This window comes from Epinephelus lanceolatus, chromosome 21 (assembly GCF_041903045.1).
Source record: "Epinephelus lanceolatus isolate andai-2023 chromosome 21, ASM4190304v1, whole genome shotgun sequence".
Classification (NCBI taxonomy): Eukaryota; Metazoa; Chordata; class Actinopteri; order Perciformes; family Serranidae; genus Epinephelus; species Epinephelus lanceolatus.
The window spans coordinates 39,146,770-39,160,315 of record NC_135754.1 but is presented as its reverse complement, the minus strand read 5'-3'; the positions used below and the strand labels follow the sequence as shown (position 1 = coordinate 39,160,315).

Sequence of the window (13,546 nt, the reverse complement as noted above, 5' to 3'; positions counted from 1 at the left end):
ACACACACACACACAAAAAGCTGTTACAAACAGATCTGACACGGTGGTCACACACACACATACACACACACGCTCACATCAGCACATGGCCAGCTGACGACATCAAAGGGATAATTATCAGAGAGTGCAGCCTCGCTGTTGACAAAGAAATTATTTTGGAGCCAATTAATGCATGAGAGAAAAGGGCCTGTTTCACACTCACAGAGCCATTAGGGGCCCATGAGAAATATCAGATTGAATCAGACAGCCTTGCTTAAATCCCCAGTGAGAGAGAGAGAGAGAGAGAGAGAGAGAGAGACAAAGAGGAGGAGGAGACACAGAGACACACACACTCACACACACACACACACACAGAGGGGTACAGTATCTGGGACAAATGCAAGCTGCAACTGGAGCACAGAGCCTGTGTCCTCCTGGGGGCTGAAACATGTGGCCACTCATGTGCCTGGCTCCTGATAACACACACATGCACACCTCCACCTTTCCTCCTCACGTCCACGTACTGTATCTACAGTACATCCTGTTCACCATGTCTATTGATCCATGTGCTCTCTGCATGTGTTCTGCGCACCGTGGCCACATGTGCGCAGCTGCCGCCGCATGTTGTCAGCTGGGGCTGGGTGCTCAGCTGTGATTAGCCCGCTACTGCTACACTTCATGGCCACAAGTATGTGGACAGCATGGTATTTTACCCATCTATCCAAAACTACTGGCACTGATCTGCTGCTCTGACAGCTCCACTCTTTCAGTCTTTCCATCACATGTTGCACCTGCTGCACAGGTTTGATCCCCGTCAACACAAGAGCATCAGTGATGTTGGGGTCAGGTCTGGCTCACAGTCCAGTTCATCCCAGAGGTGTTAGCTCAGAGCTCTGAGCAGACCAGTCAAGCTCTGGATAAACCAGGTCTTTAAGGAGCGGACCTTGTGCACAGGGTAAATGCCACAGTGAAACAAAAGATGACCTTCACCAAACTGTTGCCACAAAGCTGGAGGAACATTGTTTTACACTTGTGATGTGTTTACATGCACTTCAATAAGCAGGTTGCTGGATGATTTCTTAAACTACATGTAAACAAGGTGCATGTAAATCAGAGTAAAGGATTTAAGTTTCTCCAACTACAGAATTATTCTGGCTGTTATTCACCTTATGTTTTTCCTGAACTAAGATGTTTCCACGTTGCATGATGTTGTACTCTTGTTTCTGTTTTTGAGTTTAAGTGGGATACTTTGTTTAGCGTCACCATCTTTATCATCATTCACAAGCTTTAATAGTTTCCCAGGTGAGACAGTTAAAGTCCTCTCATGCGATCAGATCTATCAGATGATGATGATGATGATGATGATGCTCTGTAGGTAGTCACTATAACTAATGTGGCAGCAGGCTTAGCTAAAGCTAGTCAGGTGCTTGGTATAACTGGGGGCAGTAACAGAGGCGTATGACACTTCACAAACTCCACATTTCTATGGCAAAAAATCCTGATTCCGTACATGAACAGGGATGGGTACCGACACCGTGCGGACGTATACGCTAGTAATAACATCACAAATTTCGGTGCCCCGTTTTGGTGCTGCCGCATCCCCTTGTGTTCTGGAGTCAATTGCAGCACCGGCGCTGCACGTGACCTTTGCAGGTGAACAGTGACCTGGGGACTGAAGTGCAACCTGACACATTGACATATAAAATCACAAAGACTGCAGCTGCAGATAGCATCTAATTTTGATCAGCCATGTGGCAAAGTATAAATGTTGACGCAGCAGGAAGAACAACGACAGAGAGAAAAAGAAAAATTTTTCAGACTGTGAGCTACATGTCCTGACAGATGAGGTGCAGAGACTCTCCTCACAACTTCAGGCAACGAATTTAAACCTGTCAGAGAGAAAGTGTATTTGGGATTTAATATCCCAGTCTGTCAGTGCTGTTGGTGTTTCCATCTTCAGACTGTAAAAGAGGACGGCATAATCTGAACAGGAGGACACAAGAAAAAATATCATTCAGTGCCTCACAGGCTTCTCTGATAGAAGGACACCCCTTATAAATCCTCCTCAGCTCTCAGCAGCGCTCTGAAGATGTTCATAATTTCACTGTAACTGTGTGTGGCTATTAGCTGCGCCACATGTTACATCAACTATATACATATTACCTCATTTAGAATATGAGCGAGCAGCACAAGAGCCCCGAGAGGCCATTTGCTTGGCAGCAGGTAGAGGTGCATTTCACTCTTTGTGGGTGCTACAAGAATTAAACATTTCTCTTTGTATTTTTTGTGCAGGTTTAGTTATGTAATCCTTTTGTGAATTTGCCCGACTGTACAGTGGAGCACTAATGTTCGGGGCCTTGGGGCCTCGGGGCCGATCAGCCCAAATCTCTGGACCAAAAAGTGTGCAAATATGGATAAAGAGAGGTGTCCACATACTTCTGACCACATACTGTGTGTTTGGACAGAGAGACAGAAACATGGCTCGAGCAGACAGGAGATAAGACAGGAGTCCATCTGTGCAGGCTGTGATTAAAGTTTCTCTTTATCCCATTAGATATGGTCTGAATTTTAAGGTCTGCTGCAGATGCAGCTGTCTGTGCACACACACACACACACACACACACGCTACACACTGCAGGCAGGGATAACTGTGCAGCGTGTGTTTAATTCTCCACATATGGCTTCAGCTCAGTGAGGAACATAAAACAGGACTCACGGTGCCTGGAAGAGATACACCCTCCAGTCAGCGGTGCGCAGGTAGAAAACGTTGGGCCTCTTGCTGTAGTCTGAAGCCTTCATGGCCAGAGAGTGGTGGATAGACACGGCGTTCTTCAGGTCCTCCTCAGACAGCTGTTTATCAGGCCTGTACTCCCCCTGGCAGGACGGTTATAAATAAGAGATGAATGGTATGATTAACACCAGGGGGGCTAACACTTATTAAAGTCAGAGAGCTGAGTAAGAACATATTTTATTAAAGGAGCAGCATGAGAGTGAAGGGCTGCATGAACACATCAGGGCTGCATGAACACATCAGGGCTGCATGAACACATCAGGGCTGCATGAACACATCAGGGCTGCATGAACACATCAGGGCTGCATGAACACATCAGGGCTACATGAACACATCAGGGCTACATGAACACATCAGGGCTACATGAACACATCAGGGCTGCATGAACACATCAGGGCTACATGAACACATCAGGGCTACATGAACACATCAGGGCTACATGAACACATCAGGGCTACATGAACACATCAGGGCTACATGAACACATCAGGGCTGCATGAACACATCAGGGCTACATGAACACATCAGGGCTACATGAACACATCAGGGCTACATGAAGACATCAGGGCTGTATGAACACATCAGGGCTGTATGAACACATCAGGGCTACATGAACACATCAGGGCTACATGAACACATCAGGGCTACATGAACACATCAGGGCTACATGAACACATCAGGGCTACATGAACACATCAGGGCTACATGAACACATCAGGGCTACATGAAGACATCAGGGCTGCATGAACACATCAGGGCTGCATGAACACATCAGGGCTACATGAAGACATCAGGGCTACATGAAGACATCAGGGCTACATGAAGACATCAGGGCTACATGAACACATCAGGGCTGCATGAACACATCAGGGCTACATGAACACATCAGGGCTACATGAACACATCAGGGCTACATGAAGACATCAGGGCTACATGAAGACATCAGGGCTACATGAACACATCAGGGCTACATGAAGACATCAGGGCTACATGAAGACATCAGGGCTACATGAAGACATCAGGGCTGCATGAACACATCAGGGCTGCATGAACACATCAGGGCTACATGAAGACATCAGGGCTACATGAAGACATCAGGGCTACATGAAGACATCAGGGCTGCATGAACACATCAGGGCTACATGAACACATCAGGGCTACATGAACACATCAGGGCTACATGAACACATCAGGGCTACATGAAGACATCAGGGCTGCATGAACACATCAGGGCTGCATGAACACATCAGGGCTACATGAAGACATCAGGGCTACATGAACACATCAGGGCTGTATGAACACATCAGGGCTGCATGAACACATCAGGGCTGCATGAACACATCAGGGCTACATGAACACATCAGGGCTGCATGAACACATCAGGGCTACATGAACACATCAGGGCTACATGAACACATCAGGGCTACATGAACACATCAGGGCTGCATGAACACATCAGGGCTGCATGAACACATCAGGGCTACATGAACACATCAGGGCTACATGAAGACATCAGGGCTGCATGAACACATCAGGGCTGCATGAACACATCAGGGCTGCATGAACACATCAGGGCTACATGAACACATCAGGGCTACATGAACACATCAGGGCTACATGAACACATCAGGGCTGCATGAACACATCAGGGCTGCATGAACACATCAGGGCTACATGAACACATCAGGGCTGCATGAACACATCAGGGCTGCATGAACACATCAGGGCTACATGAACACATCAGGGCTGCATGAACACATCAGGGCTGCATGAACACATCAGGGCTGCATGAACACATCAGGGCTGCATGAACACATCAGGGCTACATGAACACATCAGGGCTGCATGAACACATCAGGGCTGCATGAACACATCAGGGCTACATGAACACATCAGGGCTGCATGAACACATCAGGGCTGCATGAACACATCAGGGCTGCATGAACACATCAGGGCTACATGAACACATCAGGGCTGCATGAACACATCAGGGCTGCATGAACACATCAGGGCTGCATGAACACATCAGGGCTACATGGCTTTCAATACATTCTGCATTGAAAGCAGAAACAGACTGAAAACAAGTGACTGAGTCTCTGGGTCGGTTTCTGGGCCAGTACCAAAACATACTTTATCTCAGTGGTTCTCAACTGGTCTATCCTCAGGACCCACATTTTTCCTCAGTCTGACTCTCCTCTCAAATATATTTCACAGACACTTCCTTGAAATCTTTTCATGAAATACAATAGTCTTTTGGCACATATTCCTGTCTATTAATCATCTTTGCATTGACTATTGAATGTTATATACAGACTAACATTTTGAGAATTTCTAGAAAATATTTCTAGAAAAAAGTTGTAAGTTTTTTAGAAAAAGTAAGATTTCAAGGAAAAATCATAAAATTTTGCAAAAAAGTCAAAATATTGAGAACAAAACATTAAATTTTGAGACAAAAGATAAGATAAGAGATAAGATACACCTTTATTGATCCCATAATTGAGAAATTACAGAAATTCCAAAAATCGTAAAACTTTAAGAAAAGGTCATAAAATTTTTAGATAAATAAATTTTTATTTCACAAAAGATTTGTGAATCTGTGACCCACTGTTGGGTCCCGACCCACCAGTTGAGAACCACTGCTTTATCTGATCCCTCATTTGATGCTTTGACATCACACAGAGAAATGTAAACATGAAACAGGTTGACATGGAAATGTCACAGAAATATAAAGTTCTAAAAAATGTTTAATGAATTCCCACGACTGGAAGTGAAAATTTAAATAAACTAAGACTCAGTGACATTTACTGCCGACTTTTAAAGCCATCTCACTGTCACAGACAAATTTCCAGTGTCAGAATAAAACCCTGAGTGTTTTGCTCGTGTTTTGGCGTGATGTCAGTTGTTTGGTTAAAGGCAGAGTCCTGGATTGGCTCAGGTAACCAAGTACCCTGCAGGTGACCTGCAAAATAACAGTTTTGTGGGTGGGATTTTGTCTTAATTTAATTTCTGGGTCAAATCTGGGTGAAATAAAGAACATGCCAGTAGGATTGCAGGTGTCACGTTATTCTAACATTTTAACGTGTTAATCGTCTGAATGCTGACTCTGTGTGTGTCAGCTCTGTCGTCTGCACCAGCTGGAACACAGAGATGCTTCAGTCAGGTGTGTTACTAACAGGCACGTTAACACACTGGAGATGTGTGGCTCAATATTATGACAATGAGCCAAATATATTTATTTAAATTGTATTTCCTGAGTTTTTCTTTATGCGCTGTGTTGTCAGATGTTAATGATCTTTGCCTGAACAAAATACTGTGAAAAACTGATTAAATTATGTTAATTATGGAGCAATCTAATCAAAGATCAAGTAAACAAAACTCAAGTCTGACCTTTGACATTTTAGCACCAGACAGTTTGATATTCAGTTGCTACGGACACTTTTTTGGCCAGGACACAAAAGCCAGGACATGACGTCATCGCACCTTCTAGACATGTAAACAGGAAATGGGCTCAGACCGGCTGACGTAAAGCATTTTGGGGATTATGTGAAAGCAGCCGACCTGATACAGAAGAACATTTAGCAAAGCTTCACCATCTGTTAAAGATTTGTTTCTGCCATGAAAGTAAAGCAGAATGTTGATGGAGACGCAGTCACCTGTCATTATAAAGGCTGAATAATGAATATAAAGTAGCAGCTGTTTCAAAGTGTTTCTCACGCAGCAGGTTTTACAAGTGTAAAATGTGAGGGACGTACTTTCTGCAGGTAGAGGATTAACCCTTTCAGGATGGCATAGAAGGTCTTCCAGCCTCTTTTCCCTCTTGGTGCTGTGAGGAGGAGGAAAGGGTTAATATCACATCTGTCCTTATGGACATAGACACAATCACACTGTTAGTTTGTCTTTAACACTAATTAACACTAATAACAGGAACACTTGTGACAGAAGAGGACACTACGTCATAAGCATTAACAATAAACCTAGAAACAATATAAAAGGAAAGAGGTGGGTAATTAAAATATACAGAGGAAGATCATGTGATACAACAGAAAGCTCCACAACAGCAGAACTATATCGAAACATCCGTTTACAGACAGTTTAATCCAAGTCTCATTTATCCAGTTGTATGCTCAGCACTTCCCAGACAGATGGCCTGTTACTACAGGCACCTGAACTAAAAGAGAAACTTATGGATGCTCTCTTTAAAGCCAAATGCCACTGACAAAAACAGTAACTTGACCTTGCTGAATTGTGCCTTGATGTTGGTCCACCGCTGCCCCGATCCTGCAAGTCTCTTTGTGTTATTGTGCAACTTCAAACTCTTCAAAACACCAAAGTCACACAACAACTCAAACAAACTAACTGATTGAGGCAGTGGTGGACCAGCACAAGAGTAACAGCACTGATAAGTTCAAGGTGCGTTCACACCTGCCCTGTTTGGTTCGGTTCAGTTAAAATCCAGTGTGTTTGCCCCCTCAGTGTGGTTCATTTGTGCAGGTGTGAACACACCAAAACAACCGGACTGAGACCTTCTTGAAGAGGTGGTCTCAGTCTGGTTCCAAAGGAACTCTGGTGCGGTTGGTTTGTGGTGAGAAGGTGTTGCAACCTGGATGTGAAGCAACTGCAGTCACATGACACATTGTTTGGGTTAAACATGAGCATGTTACAGTCCTGGAGGATTATTAATGTGCACCTCCTCCTGTACTGCCTTAATATGCACATTCAGCACATCCAATGCATCAAAACATTGTTTTCTAGTTGGAGCCGCGCCTCGTTTTCAAACTGTATGGTTTGACTAAAATGAACAATGACAGCAATATAGTCCACGATGAGCAGCGCTAAAATCAACCTGCGTAGTTGTCCCTCCATTGTGACATTAGAAAGTGTCACATTTATCTTGCAAGTGTACTCTTCTTCAACGTTTGCTTTACTTCCTGGATTTTTCCCACATGGAAATTCTGACCAATCAAGAGCAGCTTTCTCACACAAGGCATTTGATCTGGTCCTCTTGTAAATGCTGCCGTGAGAACACGAACCAACTCTAGGCAATTATACAACTTTGGAACAACATGAGTCCCTGATTCAGACCAGAGGAGACCACTCTAGGGCTGACAGCAGCCTTAACTCTAGCTCAGTTCAGGTCATAACGGGCCGTCTGAGAAGTGCTGAACATACAGGTGGATAAATGAGACTTGGATTAAACTGCATGAGTTGTGTGAGAGTTTTCAAACAGATGTTTTGATATAGTTTTGCTGTTGTTAAAGGTGGTCGTTGTTCACCGTGTGATAAAAACAAAGTTTTGTTCATGAATTTAATCTAACACGAGCTGAGTGACTGACACACAAATGATCATTTGGGGAGCAAAGTTTACCTTAAACCTTCCTCCACTCTGTGCTGACCATTCTGTTTCTTTTTATTGTTGCTACCAGATGCAGCCTTTCGTCTGACTGTTTCATGTTCTCTCATTGTTTTTATTATAACTCAGAAAATACAGTCTTGAACATGACATCACAGCTGGACTCAACTGTACTGTAGTCCTGTTTTGTTGAACTTGGATTATATCATTTCATGTTTACCACTTTTTGCATGGGAGGATGGAGCAGACTTTATCTGCTGGTGATGACCAAAGGTTCCTGAGGAGCTGCTAAATCGACCTTGAGGTGAGATTGTTTTGCTATTTGAGTGAAGGGAACACGTAAAAGATAAAAGTCTGATGCTTCTCACTTCTCTTGCCGTCTGAGTCTGCGTGGACTTTGCGAACCAGGAACCCATTCTTGTACAGCAGTGATCCGGTCGGCTGCGTCTCCTCCGTCCTCCCGCTGCTGCCCTCCCCCTTCACAGATCTGGAGGCGGTGGAGTCACACAGGCTGTCCCCGAGCTCCGAAAACGACTTCCGCAGCTCTTCCTCGTCACTATGGAGACAAAATAAATAAATAAATGAATAAACAGATCCCATGCTGATCAACACTTATGTGTCATGTCTCATTAGCAAACGCGAATAAACACATCATCATTCATCCTGTCCATTCGCCTCTCACTCTGTGCTTGTTACAGAACAGGACGAGAGGTTTCACACACTTACTGGCTGAAACTTTTTCATTTCATACAGAACACATGAGTAATACCCAGCGTCCACTGCTGGTGTCTTGGCACAGCTTTACTGTTGCACAAGACATTTACAAAGCATCATGTATCTCTGGAGGCAGAGACCTGAGTGAATGAAGCTGCCTTCAAAGCTGTAATTGTGTGTTTTCCTGCTCCAGTTCTCCTGAGGAGCACAAGTCTCCACTCTCCTTGATCAAAAAGTACCACAGCTACAGAGTGACACCATCTTTCTTGTTCCAGCTTTGAGGTGAAAAACAGGGGCATCTTTACCCAGGGGGGGTCGACTCCTCTTAGAAATGCCGACGCATCACAGTTCCTCTTTCTTCTCTTGAAGCCTCGTAGAGGTGAGAAAGAGTTTGCAACAAAAGTTCAGGCTTTACAGACTCACCAAGAAAGGATGGTGCAAAGTAGAGATGTGCAGGTCAGGGGGTTGAAACTGACACCAACCCGGCCGTTACGACAGCCTGTCCGCCCGCCCTGCCCCCAAACATATGCATTAATCATACACTGTATAAAAGAAGTGCACATAGCCACCTATTGCTTTGTGGACGCCTGTTTCGAAGCCTCGAGTTCGGCATTTTGGCTGCTGCTGTTATCTTGTGTTTGAAGCCTATCCCAGCTGACAGTGGGTGACAGACGGGGTAAACCCTGGACAGGTCACCAGACTATCACAGGGCTGACACACAGAGACAAACCATTCGGCTGTTTCGAGTCACCAATTAACCTGCATGTCTTTGGACTGAGGTACCCGAAGTACTCGCAGAAAACTCCGCACAGAAGCCCTACCTTGGGGTTCGAACCAGGAAGCCTCTTGCTCTGGGGTGACAGTGCTAACCATGGCACCACCCGGCCCGACCTGCCCGGCTTAAATCTGGGATATTTTGTTACAAGCTTCCCCGAACCACCTGACCTGCAGGTTGTGGGTCAACCCGTGAATCACTGGTGCGCAGCAAACCTTAAAGCAATAACACAACAGATGATTTATGATGAGACTTAAATTCTGAGACGATGAAAAGTCCTGAAAATGCTCAGAGAGAACGGAAACATTTTCCCTGTTGACTCCTCTGCAGAGGAAGACTGTTACTGATTTTACAAAGAACAGTACAGTTACATTACCTGTGCTCATTTCTGGTGTAAATGTTGAAATTGTAAACCAGTATAAATACCTGGGAACTGTTCTTGATGAAGCCCATGTGGATTTACTTTGTAAGAAGGCTCATCAGCAGCTCCGTGGTTTTAATGTGGAGTCTGCTCTTTTTGGACTCACTTCATCTGCTTGTTCAGACTTTCAACACGTAAGAACAGGAACAAACTGTTGGGGATTGTCAGGGTGTGCAGTAAACAAGCAGCCTCACTGATCTGCACAAGGTGAGGTTGGTGCAAAAGGCCAGACTGACCCTGGCAGATCCAGATCACCATCAACACCACCTGCTGCCTCATGGAGAGTTCAGGTTGCTTCCGTCCAGACGCAGATATCTGTTGCAGAGATGCAGGACAAATAGACTGAGGGATTCATTTGTCCCCGCAGCGATTAGACTTTTAAAAGACTTGTCTTGACTCAATGTGTGCATTGTCTCGACATACAGTACAGGCCAAAAGTTTGGACACACCTTCTCATTCAATGCGTTTTCTTTATTTTCATGACTATTTACATTGTAGATTCTCACTGAAGGCATCAAAACTATGAATGAACACATGTGGAGTTATGTACTTAACAAAAAAAGGTGAAATAACTGAAAACATGTTTTATATTCTAGTTTCTTCAAAATAGCCACCCTTTGCTCTGATTACTGCTTTGCACACTCTTGGCATTCTCTCCATGAGCTTCAAGAGGTAGTCACCTGAAATGGTTTCCACTTCACAGGTGTGCCTTATCAGGGTTAATTAGTGGAATTTCTTGCTTTATCAATGGGGTTGGGACCATCAGTTGTGTTGTGCAGAAGTCAGGTTAATACACAGCCGACAGCCCTATTGGACAACTGTTAAAATTCATATTATGGCAAGAACCAATCAGCTAACTAAAGAAAAACCAGTGGCCATCATTACTTTAAGAAATGAAGGTCAGTCAGTCCGGAAAATTGCAAAAACTTTAAATGTGTCCCCAAGTGGAGTCGCAAAAACCATCAAGCGCTACAACCAAACTGGCACACATGAGGACCGACCCAGGAAAGGAAGACCAAGAGTCACCTCTGCTTCTGAGGATAAGTTCATCCGAGTCACCAGCCTCAGAAATGGCAAGTTAACAGCAGCTCAGATCAGAGACCAGATGAATGCCACACAGACTTCTAGCAGCACACCCATCTCTAGAACAACTGTTAAGAGGAGACTGCGCCAATCAGGCCTTCATGGTCAAATAGCTGCTAGGAAACCACTGCTAAGGAGAGGCAACAAGCAGAAGAGATTTGTTTGGGCCAAGAAACACAAGGAATGGACATTAGACCAGTGGAAATCTGTGCTTTGGTCTGATGAGTCCAAATTTGAGATCTTTGGTTCCAACCGCCGTGTCTTTGTGAGACGCAGAAAAGGTGAACGGATGGATTCCACATGCCTGGTTCCCACTGTGAAGCATGGAGGAGGAGGTGTGATGGTGTGGGGGTGTTTTGCTGGTGACACTGTTGGGGATTTATTCAAAATTGAAGGCACACTGAACCAGCATGGCTACCACAGCATCCTGCAGCGACATGCCATCCCATCCGGTTTGCGTTTAGTTGGACGATCATTTATTTTTCAACAGGACAATGACCCCAAACACACCTCCAGGCTGTGTAAGGGCTATTTGACCAAGAAGGAGAGTGATGGAGTGCTGCGGCAGATGACCTGGCCTCCACAGTCACCGGACCTGAACCCAATCCAGATGGTTTGGGGTGAGCTGGACCGCAGAGTGAAGGCAAAGGGGCCAACAAGTGCTAAACACCTCTGGGAACTCCTTCAAGACTGTTGGAAAACCATTTGAGGTGACTACCTCTTGAAGCTCATGGAGAGAATGCCAAGAGTGTGCAAAGCAGTAATCAGAGCAAAGGGTGGCTATTTTGAAGAAACTAGAATATAAAACATGTTTTCAGTTATTTCACCTTTTTTTGTTAAGTACATAACTCCACATGTGTTCATTCATAGTTTTGATGCCTTCAGTGAGAATCTACAATGTAAATAGTCATGAAAATAAAGAAAACGTATTGAATGAGAAGGTGTGTCCAAACTTTTGGCCTGTACTGTATATATATATAGAGAGAGAGAGAGAGAGATATAGTGTATATTCATCTGCATTTCTTTCCATTTGTTTGTTTTAATCTTCATAAACTTGTGTCTTTGCGTCCACATAAATATTAGTATCTAAATAAACAGTAGGCTATATTACAGTATTGTATTTGAATGCGAGGCATTATTTACTGACACACATTACTGCAGCAGTGCTAATCCCATTCTCCCCTAAATAATCCCCCACAATGCACTGTACGCACTGGTTAAGTGTTTTTAAAGGGATTTGTCACATTAACAGATGATCAGCGCTTCAGGCAACAACACCGAGCGTCTCTGCATCTGCCTGCTGAGGTAACATGGCAATTCCACTTGTTACCTCACCAGGCGGCACCCATGCAAAAGTTCAGCCCGAAAATAGAAAGATGGCTGGATGCCGAGCCCCCCCGAGACCACGCTATGAGTAACCAACAGTACATAACAGCAGTTAACCCCGTGCAGGAGCCAGAGAGAGAGAAGGGAGGCAGAGACGGAGCCAATGAGCACGTAGCCTGTTGCCTGGTAACTGCTGGCCTCCCTGAATCCCATTCTACACAGAGACAAAGTGGAGAGGAGATGGAGGGAGGAGGATGGATGGAGGAGGAGGGGGGAGGATGGATGGAGGAGAGATAGAGAAGTGAGGAGACAGAGACAGAAGAGGGGGAGAGAGAGAGAGAGAGAGAGAGAGAGAAAAGATGAAGCTGATCCTTCTCAGATGGCAGAACATTATCCACAATCATATGAGTGAGGAGAGGAGAGGAGAGGAAAAGCAACTAAACAATGTTTTATAAAAAGGAGAGGAGGGGGAACAAAAGACAAGAATGGAAAGGAAAGAAGTGAATGTCGTCATTTACTTCTTTCCTTTCCATTCTTGTCTTTTGTTAAGAAAATGAAAATTAATGAAAAGGAAGGAAAAATAAAGAATGGAACAGGAGAAATGGATGAAAGAAATGGAAACAAAAGGAATTAAAGGAGAGAACTGGAAAAGGCAGGTTTGGAAAACTAAATGAAAAAGAGGTTCAGAAAGAAAAGAAAAGGAAAGGAAAGGAAGAGGAAAGGAAAGGAAAGGAAAAGGAAAGGAAAGGAAAGGAAAGGAAAGGAAAGGAAAGGAAAGGAAGAGGAAAAGGAAAGGAAAGGAAAGGAAAGGAAAAGGAAAGGAAAGGAAAGGAAAGAAAAGGAAGAGGAAAGGAAAAGGAAAGGAAGAGGAAAGGAAAAGGAAAGGAAAAGGAAAGGAAAGGAAAGGAAAGGTACAATAAGAAAACACAAGTACAGGAAAACTAAAGAAAGGATATAACAGGTTCAAAAAGAAAGAAAGAAAGGAGAAGGAAGGAAAGAAAGAAAGAAAGAAAGAAAGAAAGAAAGGAGAAGGAAGGAAAGAATGGAGAACAATATAGGAAAAAGTTACTGCAAAGGTACGAATAAAGAGTAAAGGGAAAGAAAAGA

At 44.2% G+C, this 13,546-nt stretch overlaps 1 protein-coding gene across 4 annotated transcripts in view; it reads right to left on the bottom strand.

Moving 5' to 3' along the window:
- LOC117247048 (PH and SEC7 domain-containing protein 1-like) overlaps positions 1–13,546 on the bottom strand; it is a 124,856-nt gene that overhangs the window by 11,082 nt on the left and 100,228 nt on the right. For all 4 annotated transcript variants that reach the window (XM_033611168.2, XM_033611169.2, XM_033611171.2 and 1 more), the window contains 3 exons: positions 8,489–8,676; positions 6,523–6,593; positions 2,696–2,853 (listed from right to left, as the gene is read on the bottom strand). In XM_033611168.2, the coding sequence (XP_033467059.1) occupies positions 2,696–2,853; positions 6,523–6,593; positions 8,489–8,676 (417 nt within the window). The remainder of the gene's footprint in view (positions 1–2,695; positions 2,854–6,522; positions 6,594–8,488; positions 8,677–13,546) is intronic.